The 24313-nt window shown below is 42.1% G+C and overlaps 2 protein-coding genes across 2 annotated transcripts in view; both read left to right on the forward strand.

The window, feature by feature from the left end:
- The first annotated feature begins 379 nt into the window (after positions 1 to 379).
- ghdc (GH3 domain containing) lies at positions 380 to 5394 on the forward strand. Its single transcript, XM_068583429.1, has 11 exons — positions 380 to 565; positions 952 to 1254; positions 2007 to 2203; positions 2299 to 2493; positions 2612 to 2731; positions 2953 to 3250; positions 3658 to 3847; positions 4253 to 4324; positions 4433 to 4566; positions 4690 to 4778; positions 4862 to 5394. Exons 1-11 carry the CDS (start codon positions 499 to 501, stop codon positions 5081 to 5083), a joined length of 1887 nt encoding a protein of 628 aa, XP_068439530.1. The 5' UTR covers positions 380 to 498; the 3' UTR covers positions 5084 to 5394.
- Positions 5395 to 9741: 4347 nt separating this feature from the next.
- kcnh4b (potassium voltage-gated channel, subfamily H (eag-related), member 4b) overlaps positions 9742 to 24313 on the forward strand; it is a 31172-nt gene continuing 16600 nt past the window's right edge. Inside the window, exons 1-4 of the mRNA XM_068583304.1 lie at positions 9742 to 9845; positions 17315 to 17548; positions 19633 to 19764; positions 20215 to 20348. Of these exons, the coding sequence (XP_068439405.1) occupies positions 9770 to 9845; positions 17315 to 17548; positions 19633 to 19764; positions 20215 to 20348 (576 nt within the window). The 5' untranslated portion in view covers positions 9742 to 9769. The remainder of the gene's footprint in view (positions 9846 to 17314; positions 17549 to 19632; positions 19765 to 20214; positions 20349 to 24313) is intronic.

The raw sequence follows: 24313 nt of genomic DNA on the forward strand, positions 1-24313 counted from the left end.
GGAGATAATCTTTGTCCTTTTATTCAGGGAAATATCTACCGCAAAATAAAATGTGCATTGAGTTGTTGTTACATTATTTCTGTTTGTTTCTTAGATGAAACAATGTACATTCAAGTAATTTAAGTCTTTGGTGCTCTCTCTCTTTGCAACCCGAAATAGTTCAACTTTATCTTAATATCACTAAGGAAGTGAGTGAATTTGTGTCTTCAAAACGATTATTCAATTTGTATATTTGGGATTTGCAAAAATAATCTGCAGTTAAATTAGAGCCAACCTTAATGTTTTCCTACATACAAATAAGGGGGCGGGCCTGGACCTACGTCATCGTGTAGTCAGCCAATCGGCGATTCGGGCTGTGACCAAAACACGGAAGCGCCATAATAAGCTACGAAACCAAAGTTCAGGCTCTTCTGTTGTTAGAAAATGTGGCATACAGGTTATTATTCACGTGGACAGTAAAAAAAATACAGAAACATTAGGGCACATTGTTTGCTAAAGATGTCTCTCTCCTGGGTTTGCGTGGCGGTTGTATCGTTTGTTCTCGCCATCATTGGGCACATGCTGGGTAAGTGGCTTCTTTAAGCTGATTGTGTGAAATGATGGGAAGGGTCGCTATAACAGGAGTCTGGGGAAGGGGCACCGAGTTAGCTGTTTTTAACTGGAGCTAGATCAGTGATCCACAACCTAGTGGAAATATTAGAAAGTGTGTACCAGATTAAAACAATCCAAATAAATCAGATCTAACACCTGAACAATAACGTTAGCTGCATGTCGCAAGAGTAAACACTACTGTTGAAATAGTTCCCATAAAGCACCGACTGAACACGTCAAATAATAAACTTAAAGTAAAGGGTTTAAATACTTGCTAAATCGTGACGGTGTAAAGTTGACTCACAGCACCCCCACCCGGCTCATTTGTGTTTCTTGTGTAACACCGGCCGTCGACCACAGTGATGCCGCCTTCACTGCCCTCCGTGCTCGGCAGTGCCGTCGGTGTGTGCTCGCTGGCCGGGATGGCGCTCATCTGGAGGGACATGAGCTGCAGGATGAAGGGCGAAAACCGGACGTGGAGCAGCCTCCTGAGCCAGTACGTGGCGGTGAAGGGTGTGGGCTGGCTGGGCAGGCGGCAGAGGAAGAAGCTCGAGGCCGACACGCTCAACGTGAAACAAGTCCAGGAGCAGACGCTGCTGACGCGCCTGCGCAAACACGCAAACACAAGTTATGGAAGACAGTACGACTTTAACTCAATTAAAGGTGAGAATGAGAAAGTGTTAATGAAGAGATTTGACGTGGTATGTTTTTATTTAGACACGAGTCAGACTATTTTGCAGGCCAACACACTGCACGTGTTGTAACAGCCTGCCTCCGGTGACTCCCATTTGTCCTCTGACAGGCTGGCTGTGATGTAACGTTATGTGTTGTGTGTGTCTGTATATATACGGTATGTGTTATGTACCACGCACTGATCTAAATCTATTAATTTCCCGTTTATTTTCGTATAAATCGAAGTGAAAAATGGCCTGAAACACAACTTTATTTTGTTAAATCCCTTATTTAGTTTGACCAAATTTAAAACATGTATAATGTATAGTCAGACAAAATTAAGCACATTCTCACGAAAAAAAATGGTGTTACAGTACAAATCTATGGAAATGTGTACGAAGAAACAGGATGCTTTGGGTTTCATTTAAATAAAACACATTATTTTAGCACCTCACACTTTTCCAAACTTACAGCTTATCATATTTACCAGCTCTCACTATAAAGAAGTAGTAATTCAATCCACATTTAAAGCTTTTTAAAAAGTCTAATCGAATAAAAGAGTTGAACAGTGTGATAAAGAGCCTCAATTCAAAGGACCACTTACTGTCTCTTCTGAGCTATGAACCATATCTCATTGTTTTCAAAAGTGAAATTAAGATTTCAAAAAGAAAAAATGTAAACTGGTGGATGAAGACAGTTTTCTCTCATAAACAGAAACCTTGAAACTGCCTGTGATTTTCCAGACAGTGTTGGCTTCCGGGCGCGTCACCCCATCACCACATACGAGCACTACCGTGAGCTCATCAGACGCATAGCGGCAGGAGAGGAGAAGGTGATCATTGCCGAGAAGCCGCTGATCCTGGCCATGACCTCTGGGACGTCGGGAGCCAGCGCCATGCTGCTCAGCACCAAGGATACCACAACTGAGTTCTTCCTGCAGGTGAAGCCTCATGATGAGGATGATGGGTCGGCCCAACTGTAGCATGTACTGTGTTCTTGTGTAAATTCAACTATATTTATTTGTGTTTCGGCCAGGGAGTGGCTGTGGGTTTGGAAGCCATGAGAAGAGCATTTCCTGCGACGGACAGCCTTCAGCGCACCACCAAGTTTTTCTACTCACCTACTTTTCGCCAGTCTGAGGCCGGTATTCCCATCGGACCAAACTCCGCCACACCAGCCTCCTCCCGCCACATGCTCAACCTCTACACCACCCCAGCAGCCGCCTATGAGGTGATGATCAACATGAATTTGGCTTAATTATTTCGCTATGTATGATTTTTGTGCAACATCGGTTTATTATTTTCCATTTTGAATTGTTTTTAAGGGATTGTAATGTCCTCCCTTTTAGGTTCCCAGTGAGAGGGACACCCTCTACTTGCATCTCCTGTTTGCTCTCAAAGACCCCAGTGTGGGAACAGTGGAGTCCAACTTTGCTTCTACAGTCTTCTATGCTTTCAGTGCTTTAAAGGTACAGAATAGAATGTCATGATTTGTTACTTTTACTCTTTTTTTGCATCAAGGGATTCTCTATTTTGTGATTAAAAATAAACCTAAAAAGGGAAAGTTTTTTATTGAAGGAAATATTCATTTTGATATGCTCCTACTGATCGAAAGAAAGCTTATGTTATATATTTGATGGAGCAAGGATTGGAAAAGTAATTTCTATCCCATCTCCTTTCGTACCCGCAGGACCGCTGGCAGGAGCTTGTTGACGACATTGAACTAGGGAAGGTTAGCAGCTCCCTGGCTCTGGAGACTACAGTGAGGTCGAGGCTCGAGGCTCTAATGAAGCCGGACCCAAAGAGGGCCGCTCAGCTCCGGGCCCACTTCCAGGAAGGTTTCCGTGGGATCGCCAAGCGGCTGTGGCCTCACCTCCACCTGGTGCTGGCAGTAGACTCAGGCTCCAATCAGATCTATGGGGAAATGTTGAGGGAGAACTACTGCCAGGGAGTGCCTTTCTATTCGCCTTTCTACGCTGCTACTGAAGGTATGAGCCTGCTTCCAGCTAACGCTGTGCTGTTAGACGTTCTGGTGGCCAAAAGCACGATTCCTAATCATACCTTAAAAAGTCCCACACTGCCTTTCCCTATGGTGTCGGTCTCTTCCCAAAATTGCAGGATAAAATTGATGTGACATCAGGTCTGCAGGCCACACAGTGCTCTATTAAGCACCGTAGCTGGAGGGAATATAGGCTCCAACTTAAAAGTGTGTTGCTGAAGTGGTTAGTAGAGCTTTGATCCCTTTTGCTTAAACATGCGAAAAGGAAGTTAGTTATAGCTTACACGTTTAATTGTACTTGAGAAGTATAGTCATAGTTTGCTTTGCAAGATAGTTGGCCAGAACCTCCCAGCTAAATTTGTTATGAGCTCTAATTGTGTGTGTGGGCCCCTGCAGGTCTGATAGGGGTGAACCTGTGGCCTCACGAGCCAACCAGACGCTACATGCTGTGTCCTCGCTCAATGTTCTGCGAGTTCCTGCCGGAGAGCAGCCTGGAGGACGAGACGTCTCTCACGCTGCTGATGGAGGAGGTGAAGGAGGGAGAAAACTATGAGCTCGTTATCACAAACGCTTCAGGACTCTTCAGGTCAGATTTTATTTGCGACCAAAAATGGGCGAATGCTGAATTTAATTGTTAGGACGCTATTGCAGGATTTGGCATTTGAATGTCGACAATTCTGTTACATTACATTTTTATTGAGTACATTTTTAAAAAGCCTTTTATTAACCCTCCTTTTGTCAAAGAATAAGATATGAAAAGTGGGAGATTTCATTCAGTAATTGCTTCATGCCATTGTTGTGATGTGGCAACATCTCGAGTCTATTAATGCTGTGTAATATCTAGATTTGTGCTCCGTTAATCAATTCGACATGCCATTAATCTTAAAAGACAATCAGAACTATAATCCAAGGTTTAATCCCAGGTATTTCACAAACTTCGGTTGTATCAGGAAATTGCTAAATATTCACTCTAATCTTTGCTTTATTACAGATATCGCATGGGAGACATCGTGAAAGTAGTTGGATTCCACAACCAGTGTCCCATTGTTGAGTTTCAGTACAGGTACATTTTCTCCCTGCGTACAAGTGTCCATACGTCCTGCTTCATGTGACGTACTCTACATGTTGGTTTTTGGAGTAGACGTCACAGCAGCATGTGTTCTTTCGCCAGACGGGGTCAGATGTTGAGCGTTCGAGGGGAGAAAGTGTCTGAGGCGTTGTTCCTTAATGCTCTGAAGAAAGCGGTCGCTCAGTGGCCGGGAGCTCAGCTCGTCGATTACTGCTGCGCTGAGAGCGGCATCATGGGTAAGACGTCTAGCTTAAACCCCAGGATTTGGGATCTGACATCTGTGTGTGTGGAAAGCCTTTTAAGTGGTAAGTCAGGTTCAGTTTGGCTCCAATTAATCTTACTTTCCGCTGGTGTCGTAGGAGATTCAATAGGCGGCTCAGATCCTCATTACCAGGTCTTTATAGAGCTGAGAGGTGTGAGAAACCTCACAGAGGAACAACGATACAAGGTATGACAAATTTAGCAAAAGTTTAACAGAAATTGATCTTCATCATCTTCCTCTGAGTGACATCTCTTCTCTTTTCCATCCAGTTGGACACCTGTCTCCAGCAGGACTCTGCCGTCTACAAGTCCTTTCGTGTCAAAGGCAGCATTGGACCAATGAGGGTGCAGCTGGTGGCGGACGGTGCATTCACGGAACTACGCAAACACATGATGGCCTTCTCGAACACCTCGCCCAACACCTTCAAAATGCACCGAGTGCTGCGCAGGAAAGAATACGCTGACTTCCTGCTGGGAAAAACCGTTTCCTAAAAGCTCCCGTTGTTGTGGAGACAGAGACAAAGCTTGTGGACTCGGTGGTGAGCGCGGACTGAATATAATGTCTCCCGTTTTACAATCTACTGCTCATGAATGAGTTGATTTATTGTGACTTGTGGAACTGTGAAACACAGAAGCACAACATAACTTCATGTTTAAAAAATGCTCATTTGGTGGATTCATTTTCTTGACCACATTTATCGATTTATTAAAGTGTTTCATTTAACTGTGACCGTAGTTTTGAGTTGTGAAATGTGTGAGGACCTCGTCTGGCTTCAGTAAGAAATGCTACATAAAATTACCATTGTGCCATATCTTATTATGTGGTTGGTTGTCATTACTGGTATGTTTGATCAGACATTTGTATGGTTTTGAGGGAAGGTGAAGGAAATCAAAACAGCGTGTAAAAATTCTCCTCACTAACAGTGCTTCAGCTTGTAAAATCTGCTTTCTCTGAGTCTTTTAAATCATTGTTAAAACCAGACTAATTGGAGGATTCAATACAGTGGAGAGTAATTGCCTTGCCAGCATGCAGCAAACCAGATGAGCTCGCTCGTTTCTGCATTTACTTGATTTAAGTCAGAGTACTTGTCCCCGTGCAGACATCACCACTAGGGGGCGATAGTCATATATGTAAGACTTCTACAGTAGCTGTTACTCATGCTGTCGACTATACAGGTCTTATTGTCTTCATTTAAACAATGGATTCTTGGTTTTTAGCGGCTTCATCTCCATTACTGTTCTCATTGTATGTCAGCATACATAAAACCATAGGCTATAAGAGATATATGAAGTTTAAATGTAGTAAAAAGGTGTGTTATATTTTACTGGCAGATCAGAGAGAATATAGACTTCAATTATGGTCTCCAGCATCATCACAATTTTATGAAAACTATATGAGCAGAATAAGCCCACATTAGAGATGACCCTCTTAAGTCCCGTGCTGTTGTTGCATGACACGCTTCTCTGCTGCAGGTCTCCCTTCTCACAAAATGGGCTAATATTTTTAGTAACGTCCCAGTTCAGCAGAGATTTATCACTACTTGCGCATTATTTTGGCTTCATAGTGTGATCAGGCCAAAACGGGAGTCAAACAGGCTGTTTCATGAGATGGAGACTCGAGGGAACAGAGGCTGAGATGTTTTTCTCTATTAAAGAGTTAAACAATAGTTACCTGAATATGTGAAAGTCTGCCTCCCAGTCCATCTGAAGCTCAATACTTAGCATGTAATATCTTGTTTTATTAATCAGCACAAAAACACTATAGTTGATGTTTTAACCACAGGGGAATGACAATAATTATGAAACGTTTGATCCTACAAAAGCTTTCAAACCCATGACTTTCTCCTTTTTGTTATTTTGAGAAAACAATGTCATTGTCCCTCGTGGAGTTCCAGGGTATAATATAATGACAGCATGGGAGGTAAATATTTTGAGTTTTTTTTTTATCCATCCTCTCGCAAAGTATTTGTTTATTTGTGACAGACTGTCGTCTCTCTCTGGTTGGTGTTCAGTGGAACGGTTTGTGTCTGTCCTCCTCTCAAGCCTCGAGGATTTAAGCACACAGCTTCTGAGCACATCTGCTCAGTCACAAGTTAATTCAAGTTAAACAGCCGAGATTTGAGAATGACAGGCCTGTTTCCTCAATGGGTTTGCTGAGGGATGGAGGATGTCTTTGATTGAAAGTGGAGATGTTACATGTTGAGAGAATGATCCTGACTGACAGATCACTACAGTTCAAATTGGGATTACGGCTGCAGATTTTCATTGAAGCTTAAAGAGGTAAGTCAATTTGTAAATATAACAAACGATTTATCCGAGTTTTATTCCAACCCTTTTTAAAGCACCTCCCAAAATATAATCTTGGAAAATACCAGCAAAGCCAAGAACTGTGGGAAATGTAGTTTGGATCATATTTCACCCGGCCGTTTGTGCGTCACTCTGTCGTATTAGTGGATAGTGAGCATGTTTAATGGATTAGCCTCTTTATTAGCGACAAGCAGAGATGGATGAACTACAAGAAGAGAGGTCATTAAAAATATAGCAGCGAGGAGCTGCCAGGACTTGAATAGGATCCGAGAGGGGAAACTACTTTCTTACAGTCTGAGAGCCAGTCTGTTACTTTCACTGGTTGTGTTTTCAGCCCTTTTCTCTAAATGCAGCTCCTCTGTGCTGCCAGCTGGATGGGTTAATTGTGCTTTTTTTAAATTTAAATCATCTTTTCTCTCCACCATTTTTGGATTAACCTCATATCAATGTTGAACTCAGAAAATGTTCTTCTCTATCACAGAGACATAATGGATCAGATTCAACACGTGCACGTGTTGTTCTCCCTGCTTTTAAAAATGAAATAACTACATGCACATAGTTCAATGGCTGTTATCCTTCACCTCTTCCTTGACCTGTTCAGTTGCTGCCCGGGACTGCCAAAACAGATCAAAAGCAAACTTTCCCCCGCTGAAGATGACAAACTTCATTTCTGGTGTGAGGAAGCGCCCACACAGCTGCTGAATCTGATCAAGTTTTCCCAGATTACCGACGCCCCCACAAGAAACTTGTATATTTATTTTTCTTTTCTCATCCATTTTTGTGCACTCCACTCCCAATTTGCATAAAGCCACACTTGATGCATGGTCTAAAAAACAAAAATCTAATCCTCACAATATATCTATCGCTTAGAGTCTAGGAGATATATTGTGAGTATTTGATTTTTTTTGTTTTTTTGAAACAGGCATAGAAAGCCTAAAAAAGTTTCAAACCCCTGATGTTGCAGGAAGGTTAATAACAAAAACAATTAGTCTAGACTGTTGTGTTCATTTTAAATTGGGGGTGCTGAAAGGTCTAAATAAAGCTTAAAAATGATATATTGCCGTTGCTCCTGGAACAATATATACAACCTGAACACTGTTGTTGGAGCCGTCCTCGAGCTTCACATAAATCACAGTGACAAAAAACAACTATTCCACCTCATGATTCAGTTAAACTCAGACACTTGCTCCAACTGAAAACCTCCTATTGTCCACTTAAAAATGAACACAATGCATTTAGTCCACTGCTTATTTGCTAAAACCTTCTGCGGACATTTAAAAATAAATGATCTCAATGCATTGCCTCTGGAAAGAATAGGACATGTTATCTCCTCAAAGAACAGCCCCTAATTTCTCAACTTACTTCAAAATGATAATATTTGATGACGTTAATTGAATAAATAGTAGCATAATATCTCCCCTGATTACTGTAATATCTGCTGTTGACAAAATGAACACAATAAGATGAACAAGTGTCTACACTAGAGAGGAATTTCCTAAGCTGTGTTGTTTGTTGGGTCGAAGTGAGTTAAGTCGCAACTTTCCTTTGGTGTTTAGCACCAAGTTCTCACGACAAACATCTCCGGGCTTATCCTTTTAATCCGCTCTTAGCGGCTTTTATCCCAGAGCCTTAATTCTCTCATGAGGATACTGTCGGGGCTGGGAGGGAAACCAGCGACATCCAGCAGAGTCACGTTTAAAACAACAATAGTCAAGGAATGGTATTTTTAGGACTAAAGTCCTCATGACTTCACATAACAAAGTAAATATGTGAGAGAAAAAAAGTCTGAACATTTCTTCTCCCTTGACACACACACACACACTCTCTCTCTCTCTCTCTCTCTCTCTCTCTCTCTCTCTCTCTCTCTCTCTCTCTCTCTCTCTCTCACACACACACACACACACACACACACACACACACACACACACACACGATATCCCTGGAGTCGGACATGACAGAACCGCACAATGGCACACAGTCCAACTGAATTCAACAGCCTGCATGGAGCGACATGCAGGTAATCCATCTTTCCTTTATTTGCAGACGTGCACACAAAAGCCATGTGCCAGTAGTAACTCTATGGGGTGTAATGGTGCTGTCAGCTGCTCCAAAAGCATCCTTTCTCCTCCTTCTCTCTCTCCATCCTCCACCTCCATGCTCTCTCTATTTCTCTCTCACTCTCACTCTGTCTCTCTCCCCGTACCCCCACCACTGATGAAAACTGGTCCCCACAGAGGATGCCAGCATCCCATTGGCTGGGGCATCACAGGAGTGGATGGGAGCAGGGGAGAGAGAGAGAGAGAGAGAGAGAGAGAGAGAGAGAGAGAGAAAGAGGGAGAAGATGCAACTACTCTGCACAGCATCTTAACGGAGCTCTGAGCTGAGGGAGGAAAGGTGGAGACACATGCACTGTCCATTTTTGTCTTTCAGACTCCTATAGATGGAAGAAGCGGTGGACTTGCTCCACGTTGCTGCTGTAATGAGCCCTCCGGCTGAAAGATGCAGAGGAGCAACAGCTGGGCGGACTGATCTGAAGCTCTTTGGATCTCAGCGTCACCTGGACATGATCTCTCCTCGCTGACTGAGCAGCTGTTGATCAGTGCTACTTTTCATTTCTACTTATCTCGGCTACCCACACTTGCGTTGTTTGAGTGCGCTAATTTAGTCTTCCCCGTCTGCACTATTGTCTTTGGGAGAGGCATCGCTTGGAGAAGGGTGGCAACTTTGACTGTAAATGTGTGTCCCTGTCGGCACTGGACTGCCACCCTCAAAGTCACCTGCACCAGCCGGGAGCCCCTGGAAGCCACCTGTCGTGCCTCTGGGATGGTGTGACCTCCAGCCAGCTGTTGGCTGTCCCACATCTGGGTTAAGATGCCAGTGATGAAGGGCCTCCTGGCCCCACAGAACACCTTTCTGGACACCATCGCTACACGTTTCGATGGCACCCGTAAGTACAACTCAACCATCGGAGGCTGAGTTATTTTTGGTGCTTGTAGTTTCGCACACAACTTACAGTCCTTTCAAATCGAAGACGTTTTTGGGCGCCCAAGTGGCTTAGTGGTGTATATTGCTGTCTGTGTAACTGCATGGCATGATTTGAGTTTGGCTAGTTTGTTCCCCTCATTTCCTCTCACCCCTAACCTGTATTCTATTTAATGAGGGTACAGAAAAACTTTAAATACCAAGAAATAACCTTGTTGTGGGTTTTCTCAAAAGAAAAGAAAGAATGTTCTGCTTGAACTTGAACTTTAACAAGATACACCTGTTCTCAGGTCGGCCTGTGGTGCTTTGTATCTGACCACCAAACACCACAACACTACCTGACCGCATTTGCAGAAAAAGTTTGTTTTCACTTTTACAGTAAGACACAAGCAGAAAATTGACCCTGTCCTTTTTCATTTGTTTCACGCAGTTCGTTCCAAACTAGCCACAGCAGCCAGAGGCAGCGGCGCCATTTCTGCTTGACTTGTGTCTCTTGTTTTTTACCTTGTGCCGCCTCAGGGGAAGTTGTGTCTCGTTGTAAACAAATACCAAGGGGATGTCTGTGTTGTGTTCGCCTGTCGATTCAGCCTACTCGCGCTCTGCTAGTCGAAGCTGCCTGAACGAACCGCTGGCTCGCAGTTATCCCTTCGAGCTGGGTCTCATTTCGGCTCGAGGAAGTAAACACAGTGAAATGAGATACATTGCGGTGTAATTGATGTGTAGGGTATGCAATTAGAGCGTTGACTTGTGGGTGAGGCGTTCTAATGAGGTGTTAAATGATCTCTCAACAGCTTAAAGCACACGTCGCCAATCAGGGAAACTGGCTCCATAGTTTAAAACACAAACAAAGAGGCTTGTAAAAAGAAAAGATGCAAACACATTGAATCGAGAGGTGACGTGGTCGTACGCAGGCAGCTGGAGGATCAGGGTCCGGCCCCCATGTTGCATCTAACCTGCTGAAGGGTCTGTGAGCTAAACACGGACTCCCTGCTGACTCCACGGGGCTGCTCTCTGGTTGAACTAACCAGCGAAAGGGGAACGACACACTTCCCTTCCAGGGCTCAATGTCTTTTCTAATGTGTAAAGTCACCGGAAACTATTCCTGATATGCCATTTTCTCCTCTTTTGTTATGCTCATCCCTTATTGATAGCAGTGCCTGGAAACACTGGGAGCGCTGAAGTGTCACAGGACCCTTTCTCTCTCACACGTTGTGGTAATTTAGCCCACAACATCAACAGTCCCACAGCACTGCTGTCGCTCTGGACAGCTGAGCCCATAGCCACCGATTATGACGTCACAGTTACCCACCGACACGCAATTGTCATTTCAAAATTCACATTTTAGTTTAGATTACTTCAGTGGAGCAAAGTGTTTATTCTTTCTCCTGTATGCTTGTTGATAAACAACCAAATAATGGCCGAGATGTTGGTAGCAGCAGGACACGCCTCCTTGCAACTACATGCCAGTTCTTGCCACTTCCAAGCCGATATATCTCCTGGCTCCCAAAAGAGTGGCAGCGTGCCCACGGCCCAGAATAGCTTCCTTCCTGTTGCCGGGGCGACAGGGTCCCGCCACTCGACATTGATGATGCTCGAACACTTTGGTCTTTGAGAAAAAGATGGTCCGCTAAACCGAAAACACTTGAACTTGCTTTACAATCAAGGACTTTTAGAATCCAGCTGGTCTCTTGTTTTGGAAAAGGCGCATCTTCAAACAAGTGGCATTGTGGGTCGTGCAGCTGCGATCTCGTTTTAGTGTCACTGCCCTCAACCTGCTGTAGCTCAAGGTGGTTTTCCACTTTGCCTTGACACCCATTTGGCTCTGTGCAGTGCCACAACGTTTAGAAGATACAGTGTTTGTTGAAGTCCCCTTCAAAAGAAAGCGCTTCTTGTTTCTTCGCTTCGAGGTTTGACCTTCAGTGAATGATGTATTTGACCCTCAAAGACTGTTTTCACATTCATCTGTTGAAGGTGGGGAAGTTTCTCCCTGAGGTTCAGGTGTATTCGTATAAGCAGGATTTTTGACATCTAAACTAGTCTGGAAGCCAAACCCATCCAGAATACAACTAAACAAACAGAATTGAAGTTTTTCCTAAGTCACGTTGAAACAAAATATACAAATCAATCTGAACTCTCCTAATAAAAACAATACATAACAAGCCTTATGCATCCTTAAAATATATACAACAGGAAGCCTGTCTCACAATTTCCCATTAGTTAAACAAATGTTATTTCAGCAAAACAAAAGAGAGCTGCGTTGCTGAGTGAGCAGCCAACATTGCCATTGTGTGGTCGACTATCTACAATAAGTGTATTTTTTTTTATCAGGGTACTATTATTTATGTAAAATCATTATCCTGTTGTATTTCTCTATTTTACATGACCTTACCACAATTGTTTCCCTTATACAAAACAAGACCGCCCTCTGCCTTTATGCAAAGCATAACTACTCTCTCGGGAAAATAATAGAGCATTTTGGTTTTAAAAAACCTCGCAGCCATTCTCTATTGTGCAGCTTATATTCCACATTGTCACGCCATCAGGGGGTTTCAGTGTAATTTCTTCAGTTTGTGTCGCTGAGCGAAAATTGTTCATGCTCACAAATGTTGATTGGACTGTGCTCAACCTTAGGAATGACCTTTACAGAACTGAAAGCCATTCTGAATTAATTTTTAATTGAACAGATCCTGGACTAAGTAAACATACACCATATAGACTCCAGCTCACTGTAAGCCAAATGTCAGATCAGGTTAAGCCACTAACCTTTACACAACACAGTACTTGACTCACGGCAATGTCAGCGTTCCTGCTCCCCGAGGATTTGTGTGCATGTGTGTGTGAGGGGCTCAGGGCTTAGTTTTCGAACTACACGCTGACTCCATATGATACGTCCGTATTTTTGTGATTGAATGTTGATCCCTGTCGGGTCGTTCTCTGATGTCTGAGGTGAGGGTCACGTCACAGAGCAGCACCTGCGATAACAGCAGGGCAGATGTCTGTTGTCTAACTGGCAAAACTTTTGACCTTGCAGTTGTCTGTGTGCACCACCGCTGCGCTGTCTGTGTTGCGTGTTTGAGTGTTACAGCATACATGCCTGTCCCCATCTCCCCCAGCTCCTTTACGCGACCTCCCCGGCGGCGTTTTCACATTGACAGCGGCGCTCGCCCTGTGGGGCAGCGTAACCACAGGGCAGCTGCAGGCAGAGATAAGAACTGGGTTTATTTTCCCTCTAAACACTTTTCTGTTAAAAGGCGGCCAAGGAACCAAAGGGGAAACGGGGAGGACTGTCAGATTGAACCTTATGGAGCTCATTGTTAGCCAGCTGATGAGCGAGTCTTCATAGGCGGCTGGAAAGGCCAGAACACTGCAGACAGAAGCCGGTGGATAGCTGAGTTACGAGTGTGGTTCATGCTTTGCTGTTTCTTTGTATAGACTGTAGGTGTACAGGTGCTATGTTTAATTAAGCTATTGATTTGACATTCGAAAAGTCTTTAAGTGATGCAATAGAGATCATTCAGTCATTGCAGAGTTGATGCTTTGGTACCTGGCTCCTCCAGAATACATGTTTTTGAGCAAGACACTGAAATCTAAATTTCGCTCCTGATGTGCAGGTCTGCACCTTTCGTGGGAGCTCCGCCTCCACCGGTGTGTGAATGTAGCTGTGAGTGGGTGTGAGGATTTGTGGAGCACTTTGCACCTCAGAATATAGCCACAACATAAATGGAGTCCGTTTGGCTTTTCTTTTTCTTTTTTTCCCAACCACAACAACACAGATCCTTTTGTCAAAAAAGCATTATTTGGTCCTGATGTTGTTGAAGGATTTGCTATTTTTTATCACTGATTCCAATATATATATATCAAATGATTGATGATTTTACCATCACAGTGACCTCTTCCCCTGCAAGCCTACCTCTTATTGCACTCTAACCCATCTGTCCAACAAGTAATTACATACTGCTGGATGGTAATTAGCTAGTGAGTCAGTTATCGAGCCTCATGGGCTTCATCTGTCTCAAATAGAAGGACACAATGCAGGCTCCTTTCTGTCAGTAGCATGTAGCATCATCATGTCAGATTACAGTTGTAGCAAGTCAGCACAGATGTGTAATTAAGGAAGCTGGCACAGCGGAGCAGCCACTCAAAGCAATATCCTTGAGAGGATTATGGCCTAAGAATTGAGGCTATGTCACAATCTCTCTCTCACACACACACACACACACACACACACACACACACACACACACACACACACACACACACACACACTCACAGAAGCGGTTTATCAAGTGGGGTCCATGTGAGCACTGGACTGCTTGCTTGCAAAGTTACAAGAGAAGAAATGAGTATGCGTTTGTTGAAGCTAAAGTGAAAGCATTGAGGGTTTTTTTTAAGTTGTTTTATAAGATCACATCAGAGGACTTTCAGGATATAAAATGATCCATTCAGAAACGGCATAATCATCAATATTTTAAAGGAATGGTTCCTCTTTGCTCAACAAAATGACATAACCGTTTTGTACAGATAATTTAAAATAAAGTATCTGCTGGTTGTAGCTTTCTTCGTGCAAACATGACAGTGGTACAGATCTTCTAGTCAAAGCTTGTCATTAACTAAATGTTAAACTACTGCTTTTAATGCGCTTAACCCAAACAATAAATGTCCCCCACCTGATTTTTACCATTTGAGGAAAACCTTGAGTTTTCCAACTTGAACAAAGTGACTAATTCATGAATATAACTTCAATGTCTGATCTAATCACGTGTGTGAAGCAGGTGTTTGCATTCCTCCAAAAGCAGCGTACACCCTTACAAAGTGATTTACAACTACACCTGCCCTCGACCTATTTGAAGGACCGATTTGGGGATGCTGAGTAGAGATGTAACTATTCTTAGGTAAACATACATAAACCTGGCTCCCTGAGTTGGGGTGTTGAAAAATATATAGAACATGAAAAAGAGGCCATGTTGTTTCCCCCTTTTCAACAGGATAGGCAAACACATTGTTTCTAGTGCAATTGCTTTTAGTTTATTAATTGAAAAGGTAGAGAAACCCGGAGCAGTTTGTCTTTATATAAAGTTTATATGCAAACAATGTGGTAAAAGAAATTCATCACACCAATGAACACAAAGATCTCCACATGTGTGGAGCAGAAATATTTCAGTTTCTTCATTTTAAAGTCTGGGGAACAACAAAATGTAGCAAGCCATAGCATTGGCATAAACCCTCCTCTGTCTGTTGATGGATCCGACTAATGCCTGTCTCTTTCTATAATTCCACAGTGACAGTTTAGCTGCTGCTCACTGCACACCCAGAAAGGTTGTCACCGCTCAGAAAAGACATCCCCTATGGACTGCTTTCTGCTCAGTCTGGCCAATTAAAGTGTGAGATTGTGGAAAGCGCTGTAGCAGCTGCTTAATACTCCTCCTTCTTAGGCTCGCTCTCCGTGGAATCAGGAGAATTCGCTCTGTATGTTTTCGATGCCTCTCAGCTCGGCATTCAGAGAATCTGGAGTCTTATGTTTTTAGTTAAGCAGAGGAAATAAGTCAGTTACTGTGAAGCGAAGTTTGACGGCTCAGTGCGTATTTCAGCAAATAATTAGCAAACAAATATCCGTACATATGCAGTGCCTTTACTGCATGAGCTACTTCTGCAGTAAATGGAGGCTGAATGGAAACTGAAAAATGTAAATCATATATTACATTCACATATACAAATAGGGATACAAATCAGTGATGATACAATTAACACATGTATTGTCACAATAACAATTAAATAGGTTTACTACACACTGTTTCAGAGAAGAAATGTTGGAATCATTACCTGCTACAAATAACCTGTGAATGCAAACTGGACCTAACTGACTAGTAAAAAACAAGAATGGCATGCCGCCACCTGGTAATTCACTGATGTTAGGCTGTGTATCTGTTCCATTCATCAAATACAGAAAAACTGATTAAATTGAAGCTATTTTGAATGTTTTTCTGTAGCACAGAGTATTCAGCTGTGGATTCTATTGTAAAAATGTATTGTATTTCAAGAGCTCCTTCCACTGGTACTTTTAGCATCTAGTCTAACAAAGAAGCCTCTCGGCAGCGAGATTATTAAGGTCACATGCGTCTAGCAATAGAGGGAAGGAGTAATTGATTAACTTTTTATATATATATATATATATGAAGTTAATGAGATGCCAGAAAAGGGGCATAACATAAGCCTGTTGCTGCTGGTGAACTGTCCATGGTGCTGAAAGCAAGACAATAAGCAATGACAAGGCAAAGCTAATAAGCTTTGGTGCTGAATAAACAACTCAAGTGGAGTGAAATATCCACATCATATGATCCACGTGATGTAAAAGCCTCCACGCCAGACTTAATATTTCACCAATTTAATGAAACATTTAGATGTGTGGATCTAGTGGATCTTTGTCAAGCAATGGAGGCATATTGCACGTTGTACCTTGAGATGAACAAGTGTGTGGAGCAGCTGAGGGAGTCTACATGTATGGAGCAGGGGACACTGACAATAATCCAACGTTTTATTGCATTTTTTTAATTAGGTTAAATCCATCCCAGGGCCTGAATAAAGATTTGATATGAAGCATTTTCTATAAACTGTATTATCACATTAAAACATATGGTTTTTGTAGTTATCTTTTTGTTTTTACAGGCATCCAAAGTTAATTTAATGGAATTTATTTTACATTTTTAAATCACAGATAATCAATATTACTTTATACTCAGAACCGCTTCATAACTGTTGGGTGGAGTGGTGAGGAGGTCGAGTGACTACACATGTTACTTGAAGGTGTATTTAAAAGAAGAAAATAAAACACACACCCATTCGATCAGACTAAGATCGACAAAGGAATTGCATGTCCTGACATGAAATACATGTTGTCTGTATCTGATTATCTCTTCCGCAATATCAACATTCAAATACATGATGATATAAATATGATGATATATAGATGATATGAAATACATTTCTTTAAATGCACCCATTAGTCACTTATTTACCAACTTATGCTTCTCTCCTCTATTATGCAATCTTGTTGACACTTCATTTACATCTCATCACTGACCTTCATGCTCTCTTTAAACTCCTGTCGGCTGTTTTCATATCTTTCAGCCCAGGAGCCTTTTTCTTCAACCATCCACACGGTGACTGCTCAGGGAAATTAATTTAGTCCACACCAAAGTCTGATTCATGTTTACTTTGAGCTTGTAAACTAGTGTTGAAGTTAACTCTTTGAAATAAGTTCAATAGCTAAACAGACTTTGATTCCCATGCAATAAACAAATGTATTCCAAATGTCAGACTGAAACATGACGCTATAACTTATTTGCGAAGTATAAAAAAGTGTCACCTTGGCCTCATCCATCTTCTTTTTTTCTGCTTACATGATGCATCTAACACCTTCCCATGTCCTCCTCACAGACAGTAACTTCCTGTTGGGTAACGCCCAGGGCCACCGCGGCTACCCCATCGTCTACTGCTCGGACGGCTTCTGCGAACTGACGGGCTTCACGAGAACTGAGGTGATGCAGAAGAACTGCAGCTGCCGCTTCCTGTACGGAGCCGACACCAGCGAGCACGTGTCCCATCAGATGGAGAAGGCTCTGGAGGGCCGGGAGGAGTACCAGGCCGAGGTCCACTTCTACAAGAAGAATGGTGGGTGCATGGCAAACACGATCGGAAGGGGAGAGCCTAAATGTGTCTCCATGACTGTCATTTAGACGTTAAAAGGTTATCTGGCAATTAACGTTCCTGTCATCTTGTACTCAGTTGATCAAACTGTTCTATTAACTGGGGAAATAACAAGTATTTTCCTTGAATCCTGGTCTGGTTTGATCAGGCTGTGAATAATTTAAGCAAATTGAGGGATTTCTTTTCTTCTCAATATCATGAAGAGCATATTCATTTTTAGATGAGAGCTGCACATTTTGGTTGAATTATGAATCTCCACAGAGATCTCACATTTGAAATACAGCAGGTCAGCGGTGCAATTCTTTCTCTTTGCACAGGGTAAGTGTTTCATCCTATTAATAGAAAACCATTGAATGGAGTGAACATTTGCAGTCAGTTCTTCTTCCTGATCTGTTCAATGTGAGTGCAAAGGTGGGAATTTATGTGCTGGAATAACAGGTTAGTCTTACATTCATAATTCAAAAGCCAATCATGCTTATGTATTCAATGTGGAAAATGAGGGACAAAGTACTGTACATACTGTGTGTGTGTGTGTGTGTGTGTGTGTGTGTGTGTGTGTGTGTGTGTGTGTGTGTGTGTGTGTGTGTGTGTGTGTGTGTGTGTGTGTGTGTGGGTGTGTGTTTATTAGTGTAGTTTCATTTCATCCCTTCTGACTTTAAGTTAATCCTTCTGACAAAGTCTTGGGCTGTAAATATGATGCCATGCATGTCAGAGAACATACAACACTGCTTAAGCCTCTCTGATCAGCACACAGGATTATGTTCCCAAACCTGCAGCCTCAGAGTGTGTGAAGCGTTAATTACGCTGACGGATCATCAAACCTGCTCTGTAGTTGAAAAATGCTTTTTCTTGTCGTCTTCTAGTTTTTCACAGGCCGGTAAGCGAGTAAGAGCAAAGCTGTGTCAGTGACACTAATGAGGGGAAAGACACGATCCTTTTGAATATGCCCCAAACATAATATGATGCTGTTTTAACACAACAATGATAGAAAAGAAAAGACAACGAGGACAGTAAAATAGAAGAGAAGCGGTTTAATTTTTAATGATACAGTTGTTGCAGATATGGAATACTTATGAAGCATTAGCAGGAGTTTTATGATCAAAGGAATTCAGGAGACACACACACACACACACACACACACACACACACACACACACACACTTTCACACACTACATACTTACTCATCTGCAAGGAAAGTATTTCGATCCAAAGTGCACCACACTGAAAATATTTAGTCAGAAGTTTAAGTCCTGGATTGAAATGTATGCATGTAAGTATAATCATAAACACTTCTACAAGTATTAGTAGTCGGTGCAAAACATGACTGCTGACTCCTGTGAATACTATTATATATGATAGATGATATAATTGATTATTATTACTCATGAATTCCTTTAAAACCAGGATTTTTCTGTTAAAGTCCGTCAGTGGAGTAGAAGTTTAAAAGATAAGACTTGAGTAAAGTAAAATCAACTCAAGTAAAGTGCAGTATTTAGTAAATATATAGTAAATATACTTAGTTACATTCCACCACTGGAGCCTTCTGCTAGCAAGCACAAAATACATAAATAGCTTCTCGTGTTGTGTATTTACACCCACAGCTTCGTGCTGAAACACCAGCATCTACACTGTTTTTGTCTTCTATCGTTGTCTATAACACACACACACACACACACACACACACACACACACACACATCTGTTTGCCGGTGCTCAGTTTCTGCAGAGTTGCTAATGAGCAGGTCGTAGCGATCTATGATGCTCCATCCCTGACGACTTGTTAGAACCAACCCTCTGACTTTCTCCTTCCGCCCATTCCTCCCGAACCTGGTCCATATCTAATTGGAGGTATATTTTTAGAAAGGCTATGCCATACTTGACAAGTATCAACGGCTCGGACATGGTGAAAGCTGACATGACACGGGGAATCACAGGCCTTGGCCAGCAAGCACTGAAGTCATTAGGGAGATGCATCCCATTTACACTGGATGTGTCTGCTGATACTTCTCCTTCATTCACCAAATAAAGACTTCTGTTCTTGGTTTCAGGTGTGGCCTTCTGGTGTTTGCTAGACATCGTGCCGATAAAGAACGAGAAGGGCGAAATGGTTCTTTTCCTCTTCTCGTTCAAGGACATCACTGACACCTTTGGAAGGAGCCACAACAACAGCAAGAAGGAGGGTGGGTTACAAGCCCCGCGTACAAAAATACTGCCTTTATTTGCTTAGTTTGAGCGTGATTTACGAGCAGGTCATCCTCCCAGCCTCCAGCTTTTATTTTCTCCACTTGCTCCTGTTCATCACTGTCGGCATGCCGCCCTGCAGTTTCTGTTGAGGCTGGCGTTTGTTCAGACAATGTGTTTCCAATGGGGAGTTTGATTTGGCCAGTGGTGCGTCCTCAAGTGGAACCTGGACACGGTCCATTGAAAATATCAAGCAGCATGCCAGGGGAAATCATCTGTGTTATAATGCAATCCGATAAAAGTCAAGTACATATCAGTGGTTGTGTTTCTGTGTCTCACTGGTGCAACAGGAAACAAGATATTCATTAAATTGCACATTATTCTCCTGAGGTGTTCTTTGTCTTCCCTGTGATGTAATTGATGTGCTGATGTGAGCGACTGTGCGACAGGTTCAGAGGACAAGAGGCGCCGGCGGAAGAGCAGCTCCCACTTCGTGGAGGCCAGGAAGCGGGGACGCACCATGTTGTACCAGCTGACCAGCCAGTTCTCACGGGGAGGCAAAGGAGAAGTCAACCTGAGTGGTGTGAGTACTTTTACCACTTTCACATACTTCCCGTTCGTTTGTGATGGTACTCTTTTTACGTGCACCCTGAGATAGCCTCGTGGAAAATGAACAGGAGTTATTCAGACACGCAGCGTCCTCAATCTTGAACTTGAATTATTCATGTTAATATCTAAAAGACGAGTTTTTAGAAAGACAATATAAGGGAAGTCTCGACCCAGATTGGCAGAGTGTGGCTTATATCTGGAAAATGAATCGGGTTCACTACTTTACGTCTATACTGAATGATTTTATCCTTGCTTCTGTTGCATTTATTTGCATGGAAGCTGTAGTTTGGTGGCTTTAAATGAACAAATAGCAAGGTCACTGTGCCGGGAGGCACAATATGGTTGTCACGGAAGGTGAGGTGTTGCTCATAGGTGAAGCTGGATGCGTCATCATCACTTTTTTTGGAGGACTATATGCACATGCCAACAGTACGAGCCAGTAGGATTCCTGTATTGTAGGTTATTATGTCACCCTTAACAGTTACGTTGTGGTGACATAAACCCAAAGTATGGCCAGTTTCATCGTTCTTATTTCTACAGAACAAAGGCCTTCGTAGGCTTTGAATAATAAAGTCACACTACACCCCAGGCAAACGTTATTCATGAGAACGAGCTCCTGTTTTGCTCTCAGGTAGCAAACAGGAGCAGTTTTTTCTAGCGTAGCACCATTTTAGGATAATCCCACTTCCTCCCTGCAGAGGCTCAGTTACCAACTGGGTCTGTACTCAAACCTGTCGTTCACAATGTGGCGTTTCGTTCCAGGGGTCTGAAAGCAATTCAGAACGTTTCAGGGGTAAATTAAAATGTTGAGAAAAAAAGAGGTTAAAACCTGTGAGACGTGCGTGACTCAAGTGGCTATTATTACCATTGGAAAATGAAAAAAAGGCTGTTATGTACATTTAAAAAGATTTATTCACCTTTTTAGGTGCCTCAACTGTAAAGCACTTTAACTTTTAATGGTCATGCTAATGGTATGCCCCTTACTTGACATCACATTTTGAGCTTTCCTTCTCTGGTACACTTATTGCTAAAACCTGCTAACGCATAAATCCAACATACAATCTGGCTTTCTGACTCTGATCTTTCGAACACACTATAATTTTCCAGTGAATGACCAAACGTGTTTGCCAAGTGCAGATAAGTAGACCATCTACTGAAAAGAGAAAACAAGGAAATAAGGGGGGGACGTCTGAATGAAGAAAGTACCTTTTTGTTTCTAATTTAAGCACATTTCATTAATAAATAGACCATATTTAACTGTTATTAGGGGCACACATAACTTTTACTCGACACTGCATATAATTAAATTACTATTGCTGACAGTCGATAAATTGGTTAGTCGACTGACAAAACATTGATTAATTAATAATTCATTAAACAATGTCAAACATTGACTACTAAGTGTGAGGATTGGTTGCTTGTCCTCAGTTTTATATCATTATAACAAGTAGAACTTGGGGTTTTGAATGATGGTCAAACAAAACCAGCAATTTGAGAAGATCACATTGAGCTCTGGGAAAAATGAACTTGACCCGCATCCTGTTAACACTTCGAGAAGCAAAAGCTCTGCTGCCGCTTTCAGACCAGACCTGCAGTTGTCTCCATGGAAATCAAGGTGCTGCACCTCTCCTCTGTTCGCCGGACCTCCTGCTGCCCTGCTTCCAACCCCACACACTTACAGACGGCCCAATTCACAGACGCCACACTTGTATCTGATAGTGCACACACATGCACTTCCAGAAAAGCATTCACACGTCTGCAACAAAGAGTAAATGATGGCTTGAAACAGACATACGGTAAAACAACACAACATACACAATCATATGCACAATATTTATCATTCAGATTTTATTCCGTCAATCTCAGCACAAGATTATATATATATAAATATGTATTTTCACACCAACACCGTCTCACACGTTGAGATATACAAATTATTGGAATATGAAATTCAACACACACGGTGTTTGATATGTTCACAGCCTGCGCTCTCGTTCCCTCTCCTCTCCACACAGACACACACCCTCCACTGTTGCCCCATGCTACCGTTGGGCAAATTGCCATTTTAAGAGTTTATTAATTCACATTGAGATTTATGTATTTTCACAAGGGAACAAAAAAACCAGCAGAAGAACAAGCTATAAATCACAATTTGGCATAAAGAAACATTGTATAAGAGAAAATGCAAAGTAGCTCAGTAAACAGCATCACCGAGCGTCTGTGTTTTAGTTTTAACAACCTTTTTTAACTTTTGAGTCACCACTCAGTGAGTTCCATGCAGACCAAAATGTGGCACTTTAACCTTTTGTGCAACTGTAAACAATAAGCATTCAGAACAAGCCTGTGATGATGTTCGTATCACACGTGACGGCAACCTGGGTTTTCTGATGCAGACAAAAAAAAAGTTAACCGGTTAGAGTATAAATCATATATATTTCTGCATATATTAAGTTATTGTTGTGTTTTTCTGGATCTTTGACGGCTCATTTGACAGTGTGTTGTGATGAAGGGACTTCGGAGCAGCTTGTCTTGCAGACCTGCCACCAGTATTCAACAGATGCGTTACAGTTTGCATGAGAATGAGATGAAACACGTTCGTGTTTGCTGGTTTGTGGCTTTCACTCAGGTCCTATTTTGTATTTATATATCTGTCCAGTTCATGTTGCATCATACATATCAGTGAGTATTGATTAGAAACTAACACTCACTAGTTGTTTCATGATACGGCTGTACAGTCAACTATCAATTCTGATTGCTACTGTGAAATTACTGTCAAGCAGTAAAATAACAATAAAGAAGTAAACAGAGACAACTGTTGAGTTTACTCAGTTAGTTAGTTTAGCTGTCACTTGTCATAAAAAAAATAATAATAACAACCTAACCCTAAAATAATGCTGGAGAGCGTGAACATTAGGTCTGTGTCCTTTCCAGTGTCCTCAGTTCCCCTTGTTCTATGCGTTGGACCTGCTTTATCTTCATCTCTGTTATAAAGTTTCTCTCTCTCTCTCATCACGAATCTCATCTCCTTTCGGGTTCATCTCTTTGTATCCTGCAGTCGTTCCTCGTAAATCTGTCACTCTGTCCTGCCTAAGGTTCTTCTGCTTTTGAATGATCTGTCACGCTTCCTCTTTCTTTCCTGATGCTCACAAAGTGTTACCCCTCGACCTGGACCTTCAATACTTAATTTTTTCACATTAGTGCAATATTAAAGTAGCCTTCTTGTATTTAACTCCAGGACATACCTTTTCTGAAAGTTAATAGCTTACAACCCAGAGAGAGAGGCTGTCCTTAATTGCATTTATAAAATCCATTATGAGTTAATAAAATACAAAAATGAAAAGACCCAACAATAAAAGTTAATACAGCGATGCATCAGTAATAATAACCCTAACAAGAGCCATATTTCTGCATAATGAATAATTTTCCCTTTGACACTTGGGTGTTTTTTTGGACTGGTTATACAACTGAGATGTTAAATTCAGGACTTTAACTTGTAATAGAGTATTTTTACGTCGTGGTTTTGCTACTTTAAGTTAAGTAATGGGTCAAACTACTTCCACCACTGCCATCCTCCCACTCTGACTCCGACTATATGTCTCCCATTCTGTTTTTATTCTTCTCTGTCTGTCTCCCCCTCCATCTTTCTCTGGCTTTGTCGCTCCGTCGGTTTCTGTCTGTCTGTCTGTCTCTCTGGCAGTTAGCTAACAATGTCTTCCTCTGCCTCCACACCACAGCCAGCGAGTCTGACTAGATCTACATTTAGCCCTTCAGACTGCAGGCAAGGAAGAAAAAGAGGAGCTATCCTTTGGCTGGAAAAAAAACATAGACACATGCACAGATCTTTAGATCAAGGCACAACCATAAAGCATATACAAGAGCCAGAGGTAGCAAGTACCTGCTTAAAGCATTAATGATTACAAATGGAAATCCATAAACTGA

The sequence above is a fragment of the Clinocottus analis genome, unplaced genomic scaffold, assembly GCF_023055335.1.
Source record: "Clinocottus analis isolate CAN_PGR_092001 unplaced genomic scaffold, fCliAna1.0.p SCAF_19, whole genome shotgun sequence".
NCBI lineage: Eukaryota > Metazoa > Chordata > Actinopteri > Perciformes > Cottidae > Clinocottus > Clinocottus analis.

What these genes read in the sequence shown, in the direction of transcription:
- ghdc (XM_068583429.1), top strand. Translation starts at nt 499, where the DNA reads ATGTCTCTCTCCTGGGTTTGCGTGGCGGTTGTATCGTTTGTTCTCGCC. An exon ending in CAACTGAGTTCTTCCTGCAG is followed by an intron (nt 2,204 to 2,298) that starts GTGAAGCCTCAT and finishes TGTTTCGGCCAG; the next exon opens with GGAGTGGCTGTGGGTTTGGA. An exon ending in ATGCTTTCAGTGCTTTAAAG is followed by an intron (nt 2,732 to 2,952) that starts GTACAGAATAGA and finishes TCGTACCCGCAG; the next exon opens with GACCGCTGGCAGGAGCTTGT.